Source organism: Charadrius vociferus, unplaced genomic scaffold, assembly GCF_000708025.1.
Source record: "Charadrius vociferus isolate BGI_N301 unplaced genomic scaffold, ASM70802v2 scaffold50, whole genome shotgun sequence".
Classification (NCBI taxonomy): Eukaryota; Metazoa; Chordata; class Aves; order Charadriiformes; family Charadriidae; genus Charadrius; species Charadrius vociferus.
The window spans coordinates 2,018,089-2,038,527 of record NW_009646445.1 but is presented as its reverse complement, the minus strand read 5'-3'; the positions used below and the strand labels follow the sequence as shown (position 1 = coordinate 2,038,527).

General features: G+C 38.2%; 1 protein-coding gene across 3 annotated transcripts in view; it reads right to left on the bottom strand.

Annotated features, from left to right (window-relative positions):
• Window positions 1–2,194: 2,194 nt before the first annotated feature.
• PSEN1 (presenilin 1) overlaps window positions 2,195–20,439 on the bottom strand; it is a 21,364-nt gene continuing 3,119 nt past the window's right edge. For 2 of the 3 annotated variants that reach the window (XM_009882335.1, XM_009882319.1), the window contains 9 exons: window positions 18,380–18,636; window positions 16,947–17,088; window positions 13,101–13,168; window positions 11,128–11,348; window positions 8,798–8,896; window positions 6,294–6,380; window positions 5,406–5,579; window positions 3,153–3,271; window positions 2,195–2,854 (listed from right to left, as the gene is read on the bottom strand). In XM_009882335.1, coding sequence (XP_009880637.1) covers window positions 2,699–2,854; window positions 3,153–3,271; window positions 5,406–5,579; window positions 6,294–6,380; window positions 8,798–8,896; window positions 11,128–11,348; window positions 13,101–13,168; window positions 16,947–17,088; window positions 18,380–18,636 — 1,323 coding nt within the window. In that variant the 3' untranslated portion in view covers window positions 2,195–2,698. Of the gene's footprint in view, window positions 2,855–3,152; window positions 3,272–5,405; window positions 5,580–6,293; window positions 6,381–8,797; window positions 8,897–11,127; window positions 11,349–13,100; window positions 13,169–16,946; window positions 17,089–18,379; window positions 18,663–20,439 lie in introns of all 3 variants that reach the window. The other variant, XM_009882327.1, reaches the window with a different exon arrangement.

Genomic DNA, 20,439 nt, shown 5'->3' with positions numbered 1-20,439 from the left:
AAGTATGCGATGATCTTTAGTTGCAAGATCTCATTTGGAATATAAGCTACCATGACTTGGCACAAGAGGGCAAATCTAGAAAATTTCATCTGTTTTCTAAAGGTGTATGTAAGACTTGGTAATAAGCAGTGTAGTTTAACATGTATCAGCCTGGGCTTGAAAAGCAATTTATATTCTGAATTTATTTTGAGATTCAAATACCTAAACTTGAACAGTTTCTGTGAACATAAATTTTATAGTCTACACCACTGTAACTCCACACTAGCTCAGAAATTAAAACTTCAGGACAGCAAAAGCAGTTCTGGGGAGTGGAAGACCGGCAATTTAGTGTTTGAAGATTCTGAGCTCTTCCTTGGGTTGTACATCTAACACCCATTCAAGTATGTGGAAAGGCTTTTGTGCATTTCTATAGATCCTAAAGCAATGCCTAATGGACCTAATGCTCCCGTGGTGCATACTTAAGCCAAAAAAAACCCCAATAAAGATGACTGCTGCATTTAAGTAACAACTCTTAACTGATAATTGGCTCAGATATGCAAACAGATGCTAGTGATGCCAACTCTCAGCAAATCTATTCTATACAATGAAACAATAGTTAGGATGCACAATAAAACACAAGGGAATAGATATAATGCTCAGGAAAGGGACAAGTTACAATAGTATAAAAACAACTCGAAGTCTTGTTAAAAAAAAACCAAAACAACAACACAACCAACCTGGTTTAAGTCAGGCTTCATTGCAGCAAAATATGGAACAGTGACTAAAGCTAGAAAACACAAGCAAGTCTGACTTGAAAAGTCAGTGTAAGCAATTTTGATATGGTTAGTTTATTAATGCTATCCACGATGAATCAGCACACAAATGAGATGAATAAAAGTACTTTAGAGGAGACAAGACAATATATTTTATGAAAATGTACAGTTAGCAAGTCATACTGGAAAAGAGACAGATGTTTCCAAGGACAATCAAAGTAAGCCTTTCTTGGTTTTAAAGCAGATTTATACATCACAGCTTTTCTTCCCTTATTTGGGCAACCGTTGGTGAGCATCTGTAACGTGTCAGTCCTTTGAATCTATAGGCACTGAAACAAAGCCCCAGAAAAAAGGTAAAAGGAGCTTGCATCAGGATTTTGATAGTTGTTCTACTTGGCAAGGACTCCAAGATACAAGTAAAATGGAATGCCCGTCAATAGTATCAACTCCCTATCCTTCCCTCAGAAAAAAACCCAGACTTGTACAGAGTAAGAGCCTACAGCAAAACCAACTTCATCTCACACAAGTCTCATTTCCAAGCAATTATTCATAAGTGAGTTCTTCCAAATGAAGAAGGAAACAGAGTTTAGCAGTTTTAAGGTTTGAATCAATTCTTTTTCTTGCAAGAAGTTGAAAATCTCCTATCTTCTTTTCAGTGATTTTGAGTCGTCTTTCATTTCTCCAGTCTTCGGTTCCTCACAGGAGAGGTTAATTAAAGTGAAGAGGATCACAAATTTTAGTCCTTGGTAACATTAAGTAATGTCTCCCCTAACTTAAGTATCCTCACCAACAAAGATACTGCACAAAAAAAATATCCCCTGCAGCTTTAGATGGTCGAGTGACCAATACTTCAGGTCAACAGAAGTATAAACCACATTTTTGAAGAGGAAAAGTTTCAGTGATGCGTCAGAAGTGCTGCTAATAGCACTTTGGCCTCTAGATCTGGCAAGATAAACTCCATCTCGGATTGCTGCAAATGCCTACTTATTTCATAAGAATTTCATTAGAAGGAACATATACCAACAACGCAGTCCGTGCTGTTAGTGACTGTTCTCAAACACAGGGTTTGAAATGGTGTCCTAGCAAAACAGTTTGCATGAGCACAAAGAGTAAGTCCTGAAATTGCTTTTTAATGTAGTTTATTAACCTTTTAGAATCTAAGATCCAAATTAGGACCTTATGATCCACTAATGCCAAGTAATTCAGTCCAAGTCTAAGTAGCTACATAAACTGGAGCAGGTGTACAGAAGGCGCACTCCATGCTTGAGGATACAAAGTATTAAAACTGAGAAGAGGCTCTAGTTCCAGTGTGGAAAAAAAAAAAAAAAGCTTTTAAATTTACTAAACCAAGCACACTCAGGCACAGAGGCTATGAAGTGGTGGAGCACTCTTAGAGTGACAGTACTTTCTCCCTTTGTCGAATTAGTACAAAGTCCTTTCTCGTTACACAAAGCAGAGTCAGGACTCCACTGTCAAAAAAATCACTGCTGAAGAAGTCTGAATTGGGATCTGTCTCTTCAGGGACAAGTTCCATGTGATTTGTCAGCTTCCTCTGTTAACATCAAGGAAGTCCTGAGCACCCTTAATGCTGTGAAAATAATTAACCTGTGGTAAGAGATCACATTGCTGGTGGAAGCATTAGCAATTTTCACACAGGTGGTCCTTACCAGAGATATGTATATCAGATTACCTCTGATATAATAGCACCGGTTTAGACCGGCCATCAAGAAGGAGCCAACTTTCACACAGGAAAATTCATATGGTGCCCAGTGCAGCAGTTGCCTCAGGAAAATACACCCAACAAACCACCATTGAAGGAAGCTGTAATGATTCAGGCTTGGAATCTTGAGTATTAAACTTCAGCCTCACTTGAGAACTGAGGGAAAAACATTTTTCCTCCTCCCAGGTTTGCTACAAATATCCGTAGAATACCAGCATCAAGTGTGCTAGATATAAAACTGATGGAACGCTAGCTGGTCCATAAAGGGTTGCACCAAGTTATCTGTAGCAAAGTAAAAAACTAGCCCAAAGGTTATGGAGATTGGAAGAGCTGGTAAGGCCTTCTTAAAGATCGCAAGAAGCAGAAGTGTAAGGCACAGACCCTGAGGGGAAGAAAAAAAAACACAACAAAAAAACATAGGTAGAAATTAGGGAACTCTGACAATCAAAATATTATATATATGAACATTAGTCCCACAGAAATACAAGATACAGTTCATGCCTTCCAAAACTAAAGGCTTAAGTGACAGATGTAGAGCCAATAATGATCACAGCTAAAGCCCTCATCAGTTTTCAGTATGGCCACCAAATAAATGAATTCGAAAGAAAAAAGTTTAGCAGGTATGACTTTGTCCCTGATGAACAGACACTATCGCTATTATAAAATTATATTATACTCACAATTAATATGGCTACAAAACATGCTAAAGTTGTATTCCAGTCCCCACTTGCTGTTGCAGAGGCTTTGCCAACAAGGACACTGTAGAAAATGAAGTCTCCTAAACCCAGCTTTACTCCTCCTGCAAAAGTGAATATATGGCAGCATTAAGTTTCAGACAGTCTGCTAATATTACATATCAGTAATTGTCAGAGGATACTACAGATTTACGTTAAGTGTCAACGAGACTTGCTAATAAGAATGTTTTATTTTCCTGAAACAAGTGATAAAGAAAAATTGTTGTGAAACAAGATGGCTTAGGAACATTACACCACTCATCCTATAATTAGAATTCTTCTATGTTCAGAGTCTCCTGTACGTACAAATGCAATATATACAAACTCAGGTATTTGTAATTGTGTTTGTTGGGCAGATGTCCACTTTTGGTTGTCACGTCATATTCAACAGAATACTGAAGCACTATTCTTTTACGCTGAACAAAAGAGGGGGAAAACAAAGTCCCTTGCAGATGACATTTTATTTGCCAGTTCGAAACCCATACCCAGCAAAATATTCCACTGCCATCCCAATTTTCCCACAGAATTCTTACTAAGGTAGTTCTAAAAAGCACTTGTGAGTAATTACAGAGCATATCACAGAGACATAAAACCAACATATATTTAGTCCAAGGTGTGAGGTTTAGGAAAACTCAGGAGTTAATGTCTTATTCTTTTAAATAGTAACTACCACCTTAGCAACAACTCTGGGAGCACAATACTCAATTATTTCTACAAACAAAATAACGAAGATTTCTTGAACGCCAATTCACTTTCTGAGCCTTTAGTCCAAGATATGAAGTCAGAGAGGCCAATATCAGGTCACCAGCTGTTTCCATTTGGCCTATTGTTTACTTTGTCACCTGATTACAGTCCAGCCCAAAACTCACTTTTGAGTTCTAAGAGGAACTGAGAGCATCAAAATAGAAGTCAATGCCTGGTTGACCACTGGGGAGAAAAAGAAAGGAGAAGGAAAAAAAGAGGGGGGAAAAAAGGGGAAAAGGGAAAAGAAAAAAGGCAACCCTACTCTCTTTTGGCAGGCCTCCAATATATGTCTAGAACAGCGCATTCATGAAAAGCTTTTAAGCGCCGAAACTCTCTTTAACTGCTGAAACAAAACTTGGATGCTTGCTTTCAGCGTGACAGAACATTACGCAAAGGCAACTGCTAGGTAACTCCTTCCACACAAGCGAACTCTCCAAATTTCTAATGAGCTGCTCCAAACTTCTAGTAAGCTAATGCTGGCTGACAAGTCTGACAGGATCACTGCACGTCTGTCATTACTACTCGCTGTAGGAATACAGGAGGGAAAAAATTATTCGTCTGTCCAGACAAGAGTTATAGTTAACCAGTTAACTAACTAAAATAGCCCAGTTCCTAAAATTTTTCCATCTTAATGTTATTTTTCTAAGCTCTAGATATGAAAATGGATTTGCAACACACTCTGAATTTGGAATTTTTGGGACAAAGTAAATTCTAAAATAATTCTTAAAGTCGAAGTCTGTATTTTTAAACAGAGGAGCACCTGAGAATCAGAGGAAATAGCTGCACCTGCTAAATATGGCAGCATCACATAGGGAGTGCAGTTTATTATACAGACAGACCTTAATTTATTTAGAGCTTTGCAAATCTAATAGCAGCTTAAACTCCAACTGGAAATCACGAGTCTGTTAAAACAGATATCTGAGTATTGATGTCATATGCTCTCCAAAGATACTGCACCTCAGCAAGATGCTGGAGAAAAATAAGCAAGCCAATGGCATTCTGCATTCATTTCAGTCTCCAATTAGGTTTTAAACATTGCTTTCTACAGAATGGATTATAGTAGTTTAATCTTGAGGCAAAAAAGTTAATGACTGCATTTATAGGGCCTATAATCCAAACGAGGCAACACAGAGCAGAACACTGCGTGAAAAAGATAGAAGCTAATGCAACTGACTGTATAATGGCCTGCAAGCAGGTCGTACTATTAAAGTTCTGAGTCTGTGTACCAAACTGAAGATCAATTTGGTCAATATTACTCACTCTTGCAGCAAACCCAAAAGCTACTAAAAAGCAACTCCATCTATTTCTACGAGGCATGTCAGTACTGATCATGAGCAAGAGCAGCTGCTCAGCTTGCTATTAGCTCACAGCATACTCTGTCTCTGCAGTCAGGGTGCCTAAGACTAGGCAGCTTCAGATTTACTAAGTCTTTCAGCCACAGTACTCCATACTCACGTTCTTCGGGGTCTTCACTTGTTTGAGAGTTACTGGGTAGAGCCTGAACAGCAGCACGTGATTCAGGCGTTGATTCAATGGGTCCTATTCTATTGTCCCGTTGTTGCTGCCATTCCTGACTAAAGCCGCCATCATCTGCTTCAGCATCTTCATTCTGAGTCTGGTTTGCCGGAGCTCAAAGGAAGAAAGGCATTTAAGATCTCCTTCAAAAATGTGCCTTCTAAAACACAACAATCTCTCCACACATAAGATCATAGAAGAATAAGGAAAAAAGAGCTATTCCATAATATTTAGCAACATCTAACATTGGCACACACCATTACAAGACATTCTCACTTCGGATTTTAATACTTATTTAAACAACCAGGAGTCAATGTGCACTCTGCAGGCACAGCATCTACATGTTGCAGTCAAGTCCTAATATTCAGGAGTACTTTGACATAACAGAGCGGCAGTTCTGTGGTGACCTAATTTAAAGATCACAATTTAAGAAATAAATTCTCATAGTTTAGAAATGAACTCTCATAGTTTGCATAGCCAAGAGGGCCAGACACATTTCTATTTAATACGAGTATAAATGAGTTAGCATTATACTACAACATCCCACTGTGACAAGCAAGTGAGCTTAGTCAATACTTGTCCATTGAGAGTCATTTCACCACCAACACCCTGGACCCCAGAAAAAATGAATGCAAGAACATTAACTGCACAATAAGTAAGCAATTTTTGAAGTCCTGACAGATTCATCATTCCTAATAGGCCTCTATGCTTCCACTCTTCTACAGCTTCTACAGCAACCAGGACACTTAAACAGCTAAAAAATAAGTACCCACAAACATGCATTCCAATAAAATGACAACTATAAAGGCTTGTCAAAGAAAAACTCACCTTGTTTATCGTAAGTGGAGTTTTTGGAAACCTTCCGTTGGGCTTCTGGATCTTCCTCAGCCATGTTCACTAGCCATATCATTGTTGCTATTAAAAAAAAACCCAACAAACAAAACAGCATAGCTAATCATATCTTCAGATGTATGCAATTCTGAGATAGTACTGGCATCAATCCATTCTTTTTCTTTTTTTTTTTGATACAATTATCTATAGCAACAGGCAATTTTACTCTCATAAAAGCACAGTAATACCTGGAACACAGCCAATACCAGCTACAATGCGCATTTACAGAATTTGGTAAATAAAAGTTTTATTCTTAGTAGATGTTGAAAAAAATTAAATGGCAACAGCTCTTGCCAGAGAAATTACTACTATATGAGGTCCACTCTGAAAATCTGAATCAACAATTTCTTTAGTTTTTTCCAGTAATTAGTTCTTTTATCTGCAAGTAAAAAGGTCTATTAAGACTGGCACTGAGGTACCCCAAGTCAGAGGCAGTATCTGCATCAAAGTTCATAGAATCATTGAATGGTTTGGGCTGGAAGGGACCTTAAAGACCATCTAGATCCAACCCCCCTGCCATGGGCAGGGACATCTTTCACTAGACCAGGTTACTCAAACCCCATCCAACCTGGCCTTGAACATCTCCAGGGATGGGCCATCCACAACCTCTCTGAGCAGCCTGTTCCAGTGTCTCACCACCCTCACATAAAGAATTTCTTCCTAATATCTTATCTAAATCTATCCTCTTTCAGTTTAAAACTGTTACCCCTCTTCCTATCACTACAGTCCCTGATAAAAGGTCACTCCCCATCTTTCCTGTAGGCCGCCTTTAAATACTGGAAGGCTGCTATAAGGTCTCTGCCATGCCCTCTCTTCTCCAGGCTGAACAACCCCAACTCTCTCAGCCTGTCTTTGTAGGAGACCTGCTTCATCCCTCTGATCATCTTCGTGGCCCTCCTCTGGACTTGCTCCAACAGGTCCATGTCCTTCTTATGTTGGGGGCCCCAGAGCTGGGCGCAGTAGTCCAGGTGGGGTCTCACGAGAGTGGAGTAGAGGGGCAGAATCGCCTCCCTCGACCTACTGGCCATGTTTCCTTTGATGCGGCCCAGGATGTGGTTGGCTTTCTGGGCTGCAAGCACACGCTGCTGGCTCATGTTCAGCTTCTTGTCAACCAAGACCCCCAAGTCCTCCTCCTTAGGGCCATTCTCAATCCATTCTCTTCCCAGCCTGTATTTGTGCATGGGATTGCACTGACCCACATGCAGGACCTTGCACTTGGCCTTGTTGAACTTCATGAGGTTTGCATGAACCCACTTCTCAAGCCTGTCCAGGTCCCTCTGGATGGCATCCCTTCCCTCTAGCCTGTTGACTGCTCCACACAGCTTGGTGTCATTGGCAAACTTGCTGAGAGTGCACTCCATCCCATTGTCCATGTCACTGACAAAGACGTTAAACAGCACTGGTCCCAGTACCAACCCTTGAGGAACACCACTCATCACTGGTCTCCACTTGGACATTGAGCCGTTGACTGCAACTTTTTGAGTGCGACCATCTAGCCAATTCCTTTTCCACTAGCGTGATCTATCCATCAAATCCATGTCTCTCTAATTTAGATACATGCATGTCATTAATTGTTCTCTGCCCCCACCATCACAAAGAATTCTCCCATCTGGAGGTAATGAAATGTTTTCACACTTAAATGGTGTACTTTAATTCAAGTTTGTGATTTCTCAGTGTTAACCTCTCCTCCCACAAAAAAGAACGGGCAGCTATGAGTAGTATCAGTAAAACACAGCAAGAGCAACACATAAAGAAACCTCTTCCCTTTCTCCAGTGTAAACTTGTCCCTAAAGCAGCCAGTCAGTCTACAACACACTTCCTGCTTCCAAATACAGACCTGTCTTGAGCACTGGTAACGTAATGATTATGCTATAACCTATTTCACTGATTACCCATATAGCAATGTGAAACTTCAGAAACAGTGGAATTACACACTAATTGATACACTGGTCATAACAGCAATTTGCATTCAGTAGGCTATTTTTCGCAACTGCAGGGAGAAATAATGTGTCAAAAAAGACATGCCCTGGAGAAAACAGTTCTGTAAACGAATCTCTTCCTGGCAATTTTTCCCTTTCCTTCCAGTAACACACAGGTTATTTAAGCACTGAAAGCTGATAAATATTTTCTGAAAACAAGTACTGGCTTTGAATAGGCTTAATTCACAGCCTAAAAACATCCTCCTTTGGCCAAAACAAGGTGCATTACCATATTTCCTGTTCATATTTTGTAACAACACATGCATGTTTTTTTCTTGAAAGATCTTAGGCCAGAAGATGTTCCATATTTTTGAGTCAACAGTGAAAGGAAAACTGAGGCCCAAGTGAACAAACTAAGAATTCCACCTGACAAGCATCATGTTAAAACACAGAAAAATGAGAAAAATCACTTCATCTGGGTGGGTGATTGCAAATTTAAAGTATTTAACGAAATGTACTTACAGGAGTAAATAAGTGCTGGGAAGAGAGTTTCATTTCTCTCTTGAGCTGTTTCAACTAGCATACGAAGAGGACCTTTAGGACACAGGACAGCAATCAAATCTGAAAGGAAGTGCGAACAGATCTTACATCACTGCAGACTTACTTACAAGAAGGTTTTTCTATAGCACTTGCAGAGACTGGCAGTAAGATAAAATGCTATCCTGAACACAGATTCCTGAGAGAGCCATTGGCCACAAGTCAGTATCCTACAGGAATACCTTTTAATATTCTCAATTATACAACCTATTTTACATATTGCTGTAATATATATACACTTTTTTAAATGTGATGTTCCTCACTTAAGATATAACGCAACTGCAAATGTATCTGTGTCTGTATGTTGACTTGCAAGTTGAAAGCACATAATTCAGAATAGCTACCACTCAACTAACATCTTGGAAACACCCATGCTTGCTTTCTACTATCAAAACTTTTCTTAACCCAAGTTTAATACTAAAACAAATTTTAAGACACTTGGTAAGTGAGGCTTACATAACGTCCGTGAAGTAGGGACAACTGCATTGCATTGCAGAAAAATGCTGTGTTTGCATAGATTTGAGAGGTGTTCAAAGCATATTTAGCATAACAAAAGAAGAGCAGCTTCTTGTTGCTTCCCTCAATTCTTGTTCGTGTGAAGTATATGAAACTGGGCGAACAAGTAAAAATTAACTGAAAAGCAATCATGATATGGATGACTGTACAAGTTGCTCATACAGACCAAAGCACAGCTGATCTATCAGATACTCCATTTGCTTTCTGACCTGAATATTGATGGTTTGTTAATGAAATTTGCAACTCCACAAACAACCTCAGCTACTTTTCCCTTGTCTTGCATATTTGGATAGAAAGCTGTAACATTTACATATTAACTTTGCTACTACCTTTAGCAGTTGTCCACTCACTGCATGTCTTTAAATTCATATGAAACACAACCTGACACAAAAAGGAACAGCTTACTTGTCAGGAGCTTTATGTTGCACAGAGCAGGCCTTCTGCACCTGAGCCAATTGCCCCAGCACCACTGCTGGTTCCATCCAAGTAAAGAATTCTTAGTGTGGGGTCACAGGCTTTGAAACTTACCTCCCTTTACTCAAAACAACCACGTTATGGTCTTGGAACATGACCTGAAGAGTAATTTCCTTTTGCAGTCACTGAATAAAGGCTGAATGCTTGGAATACTCAGATTTGTTCCTGTCATATGAAGGGTGGAAGTTGGGAGGGAGAATGGGAAGGTTTCCTTAATGTGCCTTATGACCACTAAGCATACAAGAGGGACATTTTCCCTCCCTCTGAAGGCAGAGGACACCTAAGGAGTAAACTGACCTACCAGAGCTAATCAAATCTTATTAACCCTGCACTTCGACAACTGGACAGATTCTGAGCCTTTATCATTATCAGAGAATTTCAGAGTACACTTATGTGCTTTGAAAAAAATTCAAGTTAAGAGCACATCTTCATGGATACACTTAGCTGTAATGTTTTAATTATGTCTAAGCAACCGGATTTTAGTCTTGCCTGGGAACTAAATCAGCATCTGGATACAAAGTGATCTTCTTACCAAAAGTGTCCAGTGCCCTCTAAAGTTTTATGACAAGACTACAACTAGGCACCTCTCAGTCATCATTTTGAAAAAGCATATGTGATAATTCAAATTATTTTTATTTTCATTTAAAAAACAAAACGGAACAGAAACAGATCTCACAACTATATCCTTCTAAATGCAAAATGACTTTGAGCACGGAAAACTGCCTTTAATCCTTCCTTGCCTCCTTCTCATTATATTACTAGGCATGGATGAGGGTCCTGTTTCTATGCCCACAAATCTGAGCAATTCATAGGTTGGGCAGATCTATGCCTGTACGGGACCGCACCCAAATAACAAGCTCCTAAATTCTGAACATACAACAGCTTCCAAGTATTCTTGGGGAAAATTAGAAGCCAAAAGCTCTCCATCTTCCTAGAAGAGATCAAAATGGCAACATAGATCTCTTATCTCTTCCTCTCCAGAATTACTTCAATTCTCATCCTCCAAAGCACCTAGAAAATCCAGAAAACATGAAGATGGCATCACACAGTCACACAAAGCCCCGTAGCTGCAGGGGACCAATCTCCATGTAGATCATGATCTCATTTCTAAAGTCTGTAATCACCTTATCCACTATGTTGGATGATATTCCTCCCACACACACACACCTTTTCTTTTTTTTCTCTCATCAGACAAATGGAAAAGTCAGGGAATAGAAGAAATTCCCACCATAACACCTGTTACTATGTCTTGCCCCAGACCTTACCATACACTGAAATGACAGCCAGGATAAGCCACGCAGTCCATTCTGGAAGGTACTTAATGAACACCAAGGCCATGAGAGCGCTTATCATAATGAGATATGCCTGCTGGAGCCGAAGTGGACCCTTCCAATGTATACAAATCATTCCCACAACACCGAAGTTCCAGATCATGAGTGCCACTGTAATGTAGTCCATGGCAACGTTATACGTCTTAAAAACCTCACTAAAAAAAAAAAAAAAAAAGGGAAAAGAATATAGACTGCATTTGCTTAAAACAATGGAAACAAGTTACAGATGCAAGCTTCAGAATAGGTTTGTTTTTTTTTTTTAATTTTCATATTCAACATAGTGGCACAAATGTCAAATTCTATCTCCAATTAGTACTTAACTATTCTTCACAAAGGGGATAATTTTACCAGTGTTTTCTTCGCACACCAACTCTTTCACTCTTCTGAAAATCTTCATTAATGCTCTATTTCCTTCTCAGTCACAGCAGAAATTGACAGGAAAGGACATTACTGCAAAACTACTCATTTTGATTATGCTCATGATTTTTAAAAATCAGAAGAATAAGAACTTGTGAGGTTATAATGGATCTTTAAAGGCATGCAAGCAGATCTCTCTCTACTTACCTGCCGCCTGTGGAATAAAGACACTTTGCTAACTTCGAAGTAAGATGTACATGGTTATTGTTTTTTATTCTACACCACAAACACTAAATTAAAAAGTTTTTTTTTTTGGATGAACCATGTCACTCTGTCACACCAAATACTATAAACCATTAAGACCTCCGATAAGTAAAACCAAAATAGACAAATATGATGTCACCATGCCACAGGTGATTTCCACTGACCCATGAAAGAAACAGTTGTGACGTCTTTTTGCAGATTCTGCTGCTACCAACTCATCAAGCCGCTAAGAACCTTATAATTTGCATGATACTTTCCTCCAGGCAATTTGTCTTCCTTAGTCATTAGCTGGCCTTTGAGATGTACAGTGTTAATAGGATGCCCCTTACTGCCTCAAGTATAATTAGTCTACAAACTCCCTCCTCACTCCCTGGACATCTGCAAAAGGAAGCCAGCACTGCTGTGAGGCAGAAGGGACAGGTGAAGGAAAGCATCAGGAAAGCCTTCAGTCCCTCTATTCACACATGCTCACGGAAGAGTGCCAGGTCCAGCCCAAACCCAAAGGAAGTGAGCCTGGCAGCTTGCCTCCACCCAGCTGCACTTGCGCAGCACACATTGCCTTAATTTCAAAAGTCGTTATTAAGGTTAGAGAAAATATTGAACAAAAGAGGCATCACAGATCACTTCTGGCAAAAATCAGTGACTGAAGGAACACCATTTTCTCCCCCTAGAGACCAAATTAAATAAGCTTCTGCAAAGAGAAGTGTATCTGTCATCAAGTGGTACAAAAATATTCACAGTATAATAGTTTCATGGCACAACTGTAGTTACAAACCCTGATCAGGTTGCTCATTTTAGAGAATACCGAATATTATGAACAACTTTTCTTGATGTCTGGATAAATGCATGCTTCCAGATTTGAAAAGAAAAACAGTCAATATATTTTGGGGAGAGAGTAGATTCTTTTCAGCTTTTGTACCACTCCCATGCAAACAGCCTTTGCACCTACAGCCCACCACCAAAGCCATGAAGTGAACAACTGCCCTTGAGTCATATGGCTATGAAAAATTACGTTATCAGAAGATATGCTAGCAGAGTAAGCTACCCAGTGGAAGATAGCTTATTCTGATGATGCATGTGATGGATAGCTTCTGTACAATATGAGACGCACCGTAAACCCATAAATACCTCTGTCTTTTATGCGTACTCTATGAACCTGTATAAAACTAAAAATTTTATTGCAATAGCTTACTATCATTCTTCTTAAGATTCAAGGGCTGGTTCTAAAATAAATACATACAAAAGTGATACATGAAAAATAGCATTTAATGCTTTAGTTCACTTACCCCAGGTAGATGAATGAGAAAAAGAAAAGCAGCAAAAGAGAAGAAATGATAAGCCAGCCATGGATCACCTGGGGAAAAAAAAAAAAAAAAAAAAAAAGGAAAACAAGATTTTTTTTTTTTTTTTTAAGATCTGCTATCTTAAAGTTAATATCTACTTAAAAATTCTTTTAAGTTTATTTTCCCTTTTGATTAAAGCAAAAAAAATGATATTCAGATATCTCTCTCTTTGGTTGTTGCTAAATTAATATTTAGTCTATACACATTATTGTATTTCAATTTTCACTTATGAATTTTAAGTGCTTTGTGGTCTTTCAATAGAGGTCCTATACAATGAAAACTACTGTCTGTGTATTTTTAGGCCATTTGATAACAGTGGCACTATAACACAGCAAAAGTATCCAGTATTAACATAGATGGAAAACATGATTGATTTTTGTGCAATTAAAAAGCCTGCGCTGCTTCCAAATCATTTTCAGGATGCGGTTATAGAATTAAATGTTGGAACACAGAAAACCCTTCAGTGCTTGTCTGTTGGAATTCAGAATTAACACGTCATCGATGAATGACCATATAAGGATTTCTATATTCTCCATCAGTCATCTATAGACATAATCCCTAATTTTGGTATGAGAGCCCAACAATTTAACAAAAAACAGTTCAGGGTTTTACTCAGTGGGGACACACTTAGATTTAAACTTGGAAGTGACAGGCACTCAGACTTTGCACTGGCAACCACTCTTGTATATTACTGCACAAAATTAAAAATTGTGATTGAAAAGCCCTGTAACTTCGGTAATCTCTGAACTGAGAATGGAACATATATTTGTCAAATTCCCAGCACAGAATCTTACACATAAAACCAGACCCAACATTGCAAGTAGAGAACCAGTCAGAAGCAATAATCTAGAAATTCAAGCTACATAAGAAATACGGCTTCGAATAGACACATTTAGTGGAGAATTAACTAGTTAAAGTAGCTATATATGTACACCAGATCAAATTATTCAGAAACTGTTTAGAAATTGTGTTATATATCTCTCTTCTTATGAAAGTCGTGTAGTAGAATGCATCTTATGTTGAAGTTTTTAAAATTTTTTGCAAAAGTTAATTTAAAAGTGAAGCCCATATGCACACAGACTAAAGGCATCATCTTTATGTGAGGCAACCAGGACTTCCTAGCAAATTAAGAATCTAGCTATTACAGTTAGTAATTTAGTACATTTAGTCTAATACTAAATTTTTCATAGGCATTTTTAAAATTCTCAGCAATTTTTGAAACATTCTTTCTCCTCCTTCACACTGTCTTTCAAAACAGGTTCAAGTTTAACCTTCAACCTAATAAACCCTGTAATTTAACTTGCTAATCTAACATATTGGCTTTCCATATTTGCTAGTGTATTCTCAAAAAAGACTTAAATATTTCCCATGCGTAATAAGCATGGTGTCTGTAAAGACGCTGCAGGAAAACTGCCAAAGTATCTGTCTCAGTCCATCAAGCTGTCACTACTCATAGTAAGTGGGGGGAAAAAAGCATACTAAAGCTGAAGAGTGATAGGTACCTGAAACAGAATCCAACTTTCAAACAACTTGTAAAGCTACCTACAAATCTGAGTAGTGATCTAACAAGAGTAATTTTGTTTCTCTGTAAAATTAGCTGAAACCATTTTAAGAAAACAGCAAAGCCAGCCATGTAATTTCTTTTAATAATAACAGGACTTCGATCTGTAGCTCTTCTATTTGTAGTACTAGCTCTTAAACTTACCACTTAAGAAAATAACGTGAATACTAATGTTTCATTCTAGTAAGGAGTAAAATGCTAACAAGGTCAAGCACCAAGGCCATAGTCCAGCAAATGTTTACACACATTTTGCATAACTACTGCCAACAGTACTAAAGGAGGTAGTTTCAAGACCTAACATAAGTTGGCATTTTACACGCAGATGTCTGTTTTATTCTCAGTATCTCATTTGCTATAGCATTTTCCATCATCAGCTTCTTTTCAAACAAGCGCTTTTTCTAAAGTATTTTTTGTAAGTTTTGGCCAGTGTTTTCCTAGCAGGATACCATAACAGGTTTGTTGCCTTCTAATTGAAGAATTTTCGTTCTTCATTTGACAACAGCTTCAACACTAATTCATTATTGGTACAGAGTCGGTTTTGCCTGTTACAACTTGAAGAAAAACTAAGGATTGCAGAATGCAGAGAATTAAAATGAGCTGCAGCGGCTGGATTTTGGTTAAGCACACTAAAACAATGAAGAATGCAGAGAATAATAAAATACATTAAAATGAAAAGCTAGTCAAATACAATCACCTTCGAAGATGTTGTTTCTGGTTAGATTTAGGAGCTAGAATCAGGACCACGCTTAACTTACCACACACAGGAGAAACACAAGAAACTAACAGCAGTAAAGCTGAAATAGTACTTCCTTTCTTCAAAGGAGTTTTCAGATAAAAATCTTGTGAAGATAAGCAAATTATCACTACCAGCTGGAGCCCTAACATTCTTTCATTATAAGTTCCATTCCCCATAATCTAGACTACATTCTACATAAAGAACTGCGTGTGAAATAGAGTTCAATGGACAGGTAACTACATTTTACAGCATTCTGGTATAGCAGCATTGAAATACTCTGTTAGCAATTCTAAAAATAAGTTAATTATTTCTTTTAATTAGTATAAAATATAACTACAGGAAATTTCTCTTGTCTAATCATTCTAATTTTTTAGTACGACAATTATTTTTGTAAGAAGAAAGTGCAGTGCTTTGTAAGGTCAAAAAGGAAGCCAGAAATGTCAAAGCTTAATGAAAACTAGTTGATGCCTTCAGCACCAGAGGAGAACCGACTGGCTGCCAAGGAGCCTAGGTAAAGTACATCAGTTATTTGACTTCATTAGAATGGACAGAGTTGAAAGTTAAAAAAAAAACCAACACACCAACAAAACAACCACCTTCGTCAGTTCAGATTTAACACCACACTGTGATAAAATAGAACGTCCACACTTTAAAAAATACTGTTCCAAGCTGTACACAGATTCAGGCAAAAATCATTTTCCCAGTCACTCCACAGATACTCTGTAAAGAGGTTTCACCCACACCCATGTAGACCAAAACTATTCTCCCCTCTTGAAAACAAAATAGAGTGGAGCAAAGCTTTGTGCCAGTGAATGGATCCCACTGCCTGTTTTACAACTATGAAAACAGATTCAAGGTTCTGACTCCGCACTGGCAAACTTTATTAGGCCAAGCCTTGACAAATGGGTCATTAAGGCCAAAAGACAACCAGGAATTTTCATCACAACTCCTCCCAGGCAGGTGACATTGTAATTATTTATGCTAAGCTTGGACTTGCCAAGATTAAATCATTACATGATTGAAGTCTTTCACAAAAGAGCCTTAGAGTCTCTGTGTTTGCTATAAGGATATTGCCTTGCATGTAGAGTCATGCAAATGTCACACTGTTGGGACACTTCTATACTGGGGGCAGGGTGGGGAGAGGGGCACCCTTGAAAAGCCCCAAATAGATTTCAAATTGCAGGACCAGGTCTGCACTTTGTAGCTCTTGACCACAGCAAGATTTCAGTACGTGGTACATTTCAGAGGAATAGGAAGCAATGCCACCCTAATTCAAACTGACAAAACAGCCAGCAGTGTTAGCACTGGGCTTTTGCTTCCCCATTGTGTCAAAGGAACAGAAGTCACAAAATTGAAACAGTCAATTGAATCACCAATTCTGCTACTTCTGCTCACTCACCCTTGATAACGCTTCATTTTGTTCCATTCTCAATAATCTGTCCTAATAAATAAAACTAGCACAATTACTCAAGTCAATTATATTTAAACTCACCTTGTAGCACCTGTATTTGTAAAGCACAACCAGGAGTATGGTCATGACAATGATAACGCTGATCATGATAGCTGCGTTGAGAATTGAATTCAGGGCTCTCTGTCCTACCGTCTCCGTCTCTTCTGTGAAAGGAGTGTAGATGCTACAATAACAAAGAGTCAACTGAAATGCCACTGAATGCACAGATGTTTCTGATATGTGAGGCCAACATCAAATTAAATTGCAGTAATCTTCCAATTCAGAGTTGTAAATGCAACAGCTATTTTCTACTTAGGCAAAATTTGAAAGGCGGCATAATATCACATTTGGCAAACTTTAATTTAAAAAAAATTCCTTAGAAGACTTGCTTTTCCTACATTCTTAGATTACTACTATTTTCTACTTTGTTAAACAAACAAAAACCAGAACTACATGTTGTTTGATACAATTACTCACATGCTATGAATCATTAGACTATTACTGCAGTTAGACCTTGATAAGCACACCATCTAGTGGATTTACTATGAAAGGTTCCTCAGTGACTTCAAAAAAATAATGTATGGGCTCAACTCTCTTTTTGTTAAAGAAATACAACAACCTGTGGAAAAAACCACTTCATTATGGGGAGGGAGAAAACACCATAAATAAAATATATTAAAAAAATAATTATTTGATCAACAACTTTGATAGTGAAAAAGAACTTTGTAATTTATTGAAATATTTTATGACATGCTTGCATTATACAAACTTTTCAAAGCCAAACACACTTTGAACCATTTTGTCTAAACGTTTTCATAGTGGAACATTTAGACTGATTTGCTGCAGGTTCTGACAGGCTCAGTGTTCTTTGACTCCCTTCTCTCAAATCAGCTTTCACTGAAAGTACTTTTTTTTGGCAACATTAATATTTTGCCAAAAAAAAAAAAAATCTATACAGGAAACCTGCCAGGAAAGTTTCTGTACCTGCAACAGAAGTGAACTTCATAAAGCTATCTTCCTCTTGCATTTGAATTTCTTTATCAAACAGCATAGGCAAACCAGAACTTGGCACATATGTTACTTCATTTAAATGAGTAAGTTTTTTTTCCATTTCCAATATCTTTGTATTCTAGCAGAGTATAACTGAAATGGCTTTGACTCACGACTGAGTTTATTTTATAAATACCGCAGGGCACGACAAAGCATTAAAATGAGGACTAGGGTTCGAATCAAGCAGTAACAACCAAGATGTTATTCTGACTGGTCACCCGACAGACAACAAATGTCAATAGTACCACAAATACAGAGTCTGGTTTCTGGAAGGAATAAAACAAAACTATCCTTGGGCTGGTGGAGGGGAAAAGGGAAGCAAGAGGGAGTTCACTGCTTGAATTAGACTCCTGAAGAAATGGAGATTAAAGAAAATTATTTAAGTGAGTCCATTTAAAAGATAGAAGAAAAAAACAGATACATACAGCTGTCCATCCTTGCGTGTATAAAAGCTGACAGACTTGATGGTTGCAACAACGACCACCATGCAAAGTGTGACAGGTACAAACAACATAATCACATGTTTTGCGCCATATTTCAGTGTCAGCTCTTCATCTTCTTCTTCGTCTTGTTCCACCACCTGCTGAATGTTGTTTTGTGGCTGTCCATTGGTCTCAGACTCGGGATTGTCATTTCTTCTGCGCTCACTATTGTCATGGCGACGTCTTTCACTGTTGTCATTCTGCAACACACAGAAAAAAAAGTTTCCTCAGCGACTATACACAATCATATTTTTGTACACTAAACTAAAGATAATCCTGAGGGGGAAACTTGTAAGGCAGCATTTACTGTCCAGAACACTTGCTGCAGTAAGGACTTAACAGTAGTGATTAATTGCATCACACAGTTACCAAAAGAATAGGAGCACAAGGTTATGTTAGAAGCATTTATATTAAAACCAGCAGCTGCTGAAAGTAGGGTTGGGTGAATCTAACAGCCTACATCGCCTTTCCTTTAAACACAATTTACAAAGCTGGATAAAGGCAGACAGCTTTTTCCCTTGGTCCAAACTACAGTTGATATAAGGGTGCAAGGTAGTAGATTACTCATGGCTTGACAAGAATTACCTACAAATAATGCCAAACAGACATTTATGAACCTAACTTCATGAAAGTTCCAAGAAAATTTCTACTTCCCTTACCATGTTACTCCCACTACAGTACACTAACTAGAATATACACTAAAATGGAGTTTCACAAGGTGTTGTGTTCCCACATTTTTACCAAGAAGAACGACAAAGAAATGGTGATCAAACTCAGGTAATTCTCAGTCTTCATACTGAGATTTGATCCCAAAGCTTTATCATGATGAGCTAAGCGTGCAGATTCTTTCTCTCCTTTCCCAAGGATACTACTGCAACATCCTTCCACTGGCACTGAAGAAATTCCACCACCCTTGTTGACAATACAGAAGAGCCTCCTAACCTTCCTGATACTGCTACAGGAAATATCAAGGGTATAATTCAAACACAAGGACAGAGGAAAACTTTCAATGGAATTAAGACTAACCACAAGCAAGAACGCAAACCGGGAACAGCACCTACAAGTAAATGAGCAGTCCTGCACTCCTCCTGTTGTCACAAACCTTTTTCCCCATCTCCAAGAAGCCCCATCAGCAGGAGGCATTCAGCCTTTAATATGTTGTGTGCACATACAGAGAACACAGCAGGAGAGTGAGCTGCAGTTCACCTGTTCTGGACTACAAAGAAACAAAACTGTATTATGTTTACCAGTCACTCTAAACAAGCCCTAAAATGCAACTACTTATACAGTCGACTTTTTTTTTTTTTTTTTACGGTATTACCATGTCCAAAGTCAATGCTGCACTGTTCCACACCCTCTACTCAAGAGGTTTAACGTAAAAGAGATGTAATACAAAGACTTTTGATTCCTTACAAAATTAATCTAATTTCTTCAGAATTGCTTCATTTACAAACAGTTTAGTTTAGGTGCACTAAAGAAGCTTTAGATTAAAACAGACAACAAACTGAAGGAAGATACCTTTTGCAATACCTTTAAAATATCACTCAGTTTTAGTAAAATTGCTCTAGACTTAAGATAGGGAATTGAAAATAACCTAATGTATTTCTGCTTAAGTACTCTTATGCAGGTAATTTTTTCCTTAAACATGCAATGTTAAAGTCTCATTACCTGCTCTTAATAGCATTTCCAAACATAACTGCTGACTTGTATCTCATCAATTCACTGCAATTTTTTGATAAATCAATAGTAATTCTGGAGATTCTTTATAGAATTTTCCCAGCCCCACCCTCAGAAAAGATAAGATATTAAGCACACGCTTGGGAACTCACAGTGGGGTTTTCAAAAGCACTTAAGTGATTAAGGAGTACAAGTCCCTGGACTTTGAACTGCAAACACTGACACTGCTAAAACCTTGGTTGAAGCTTTACAACTTCCCCAACTCATGAAAAGTTTGCTTTTACAAAACATTATAAAGTAACAATATATATCAAATGCTTTGCCTG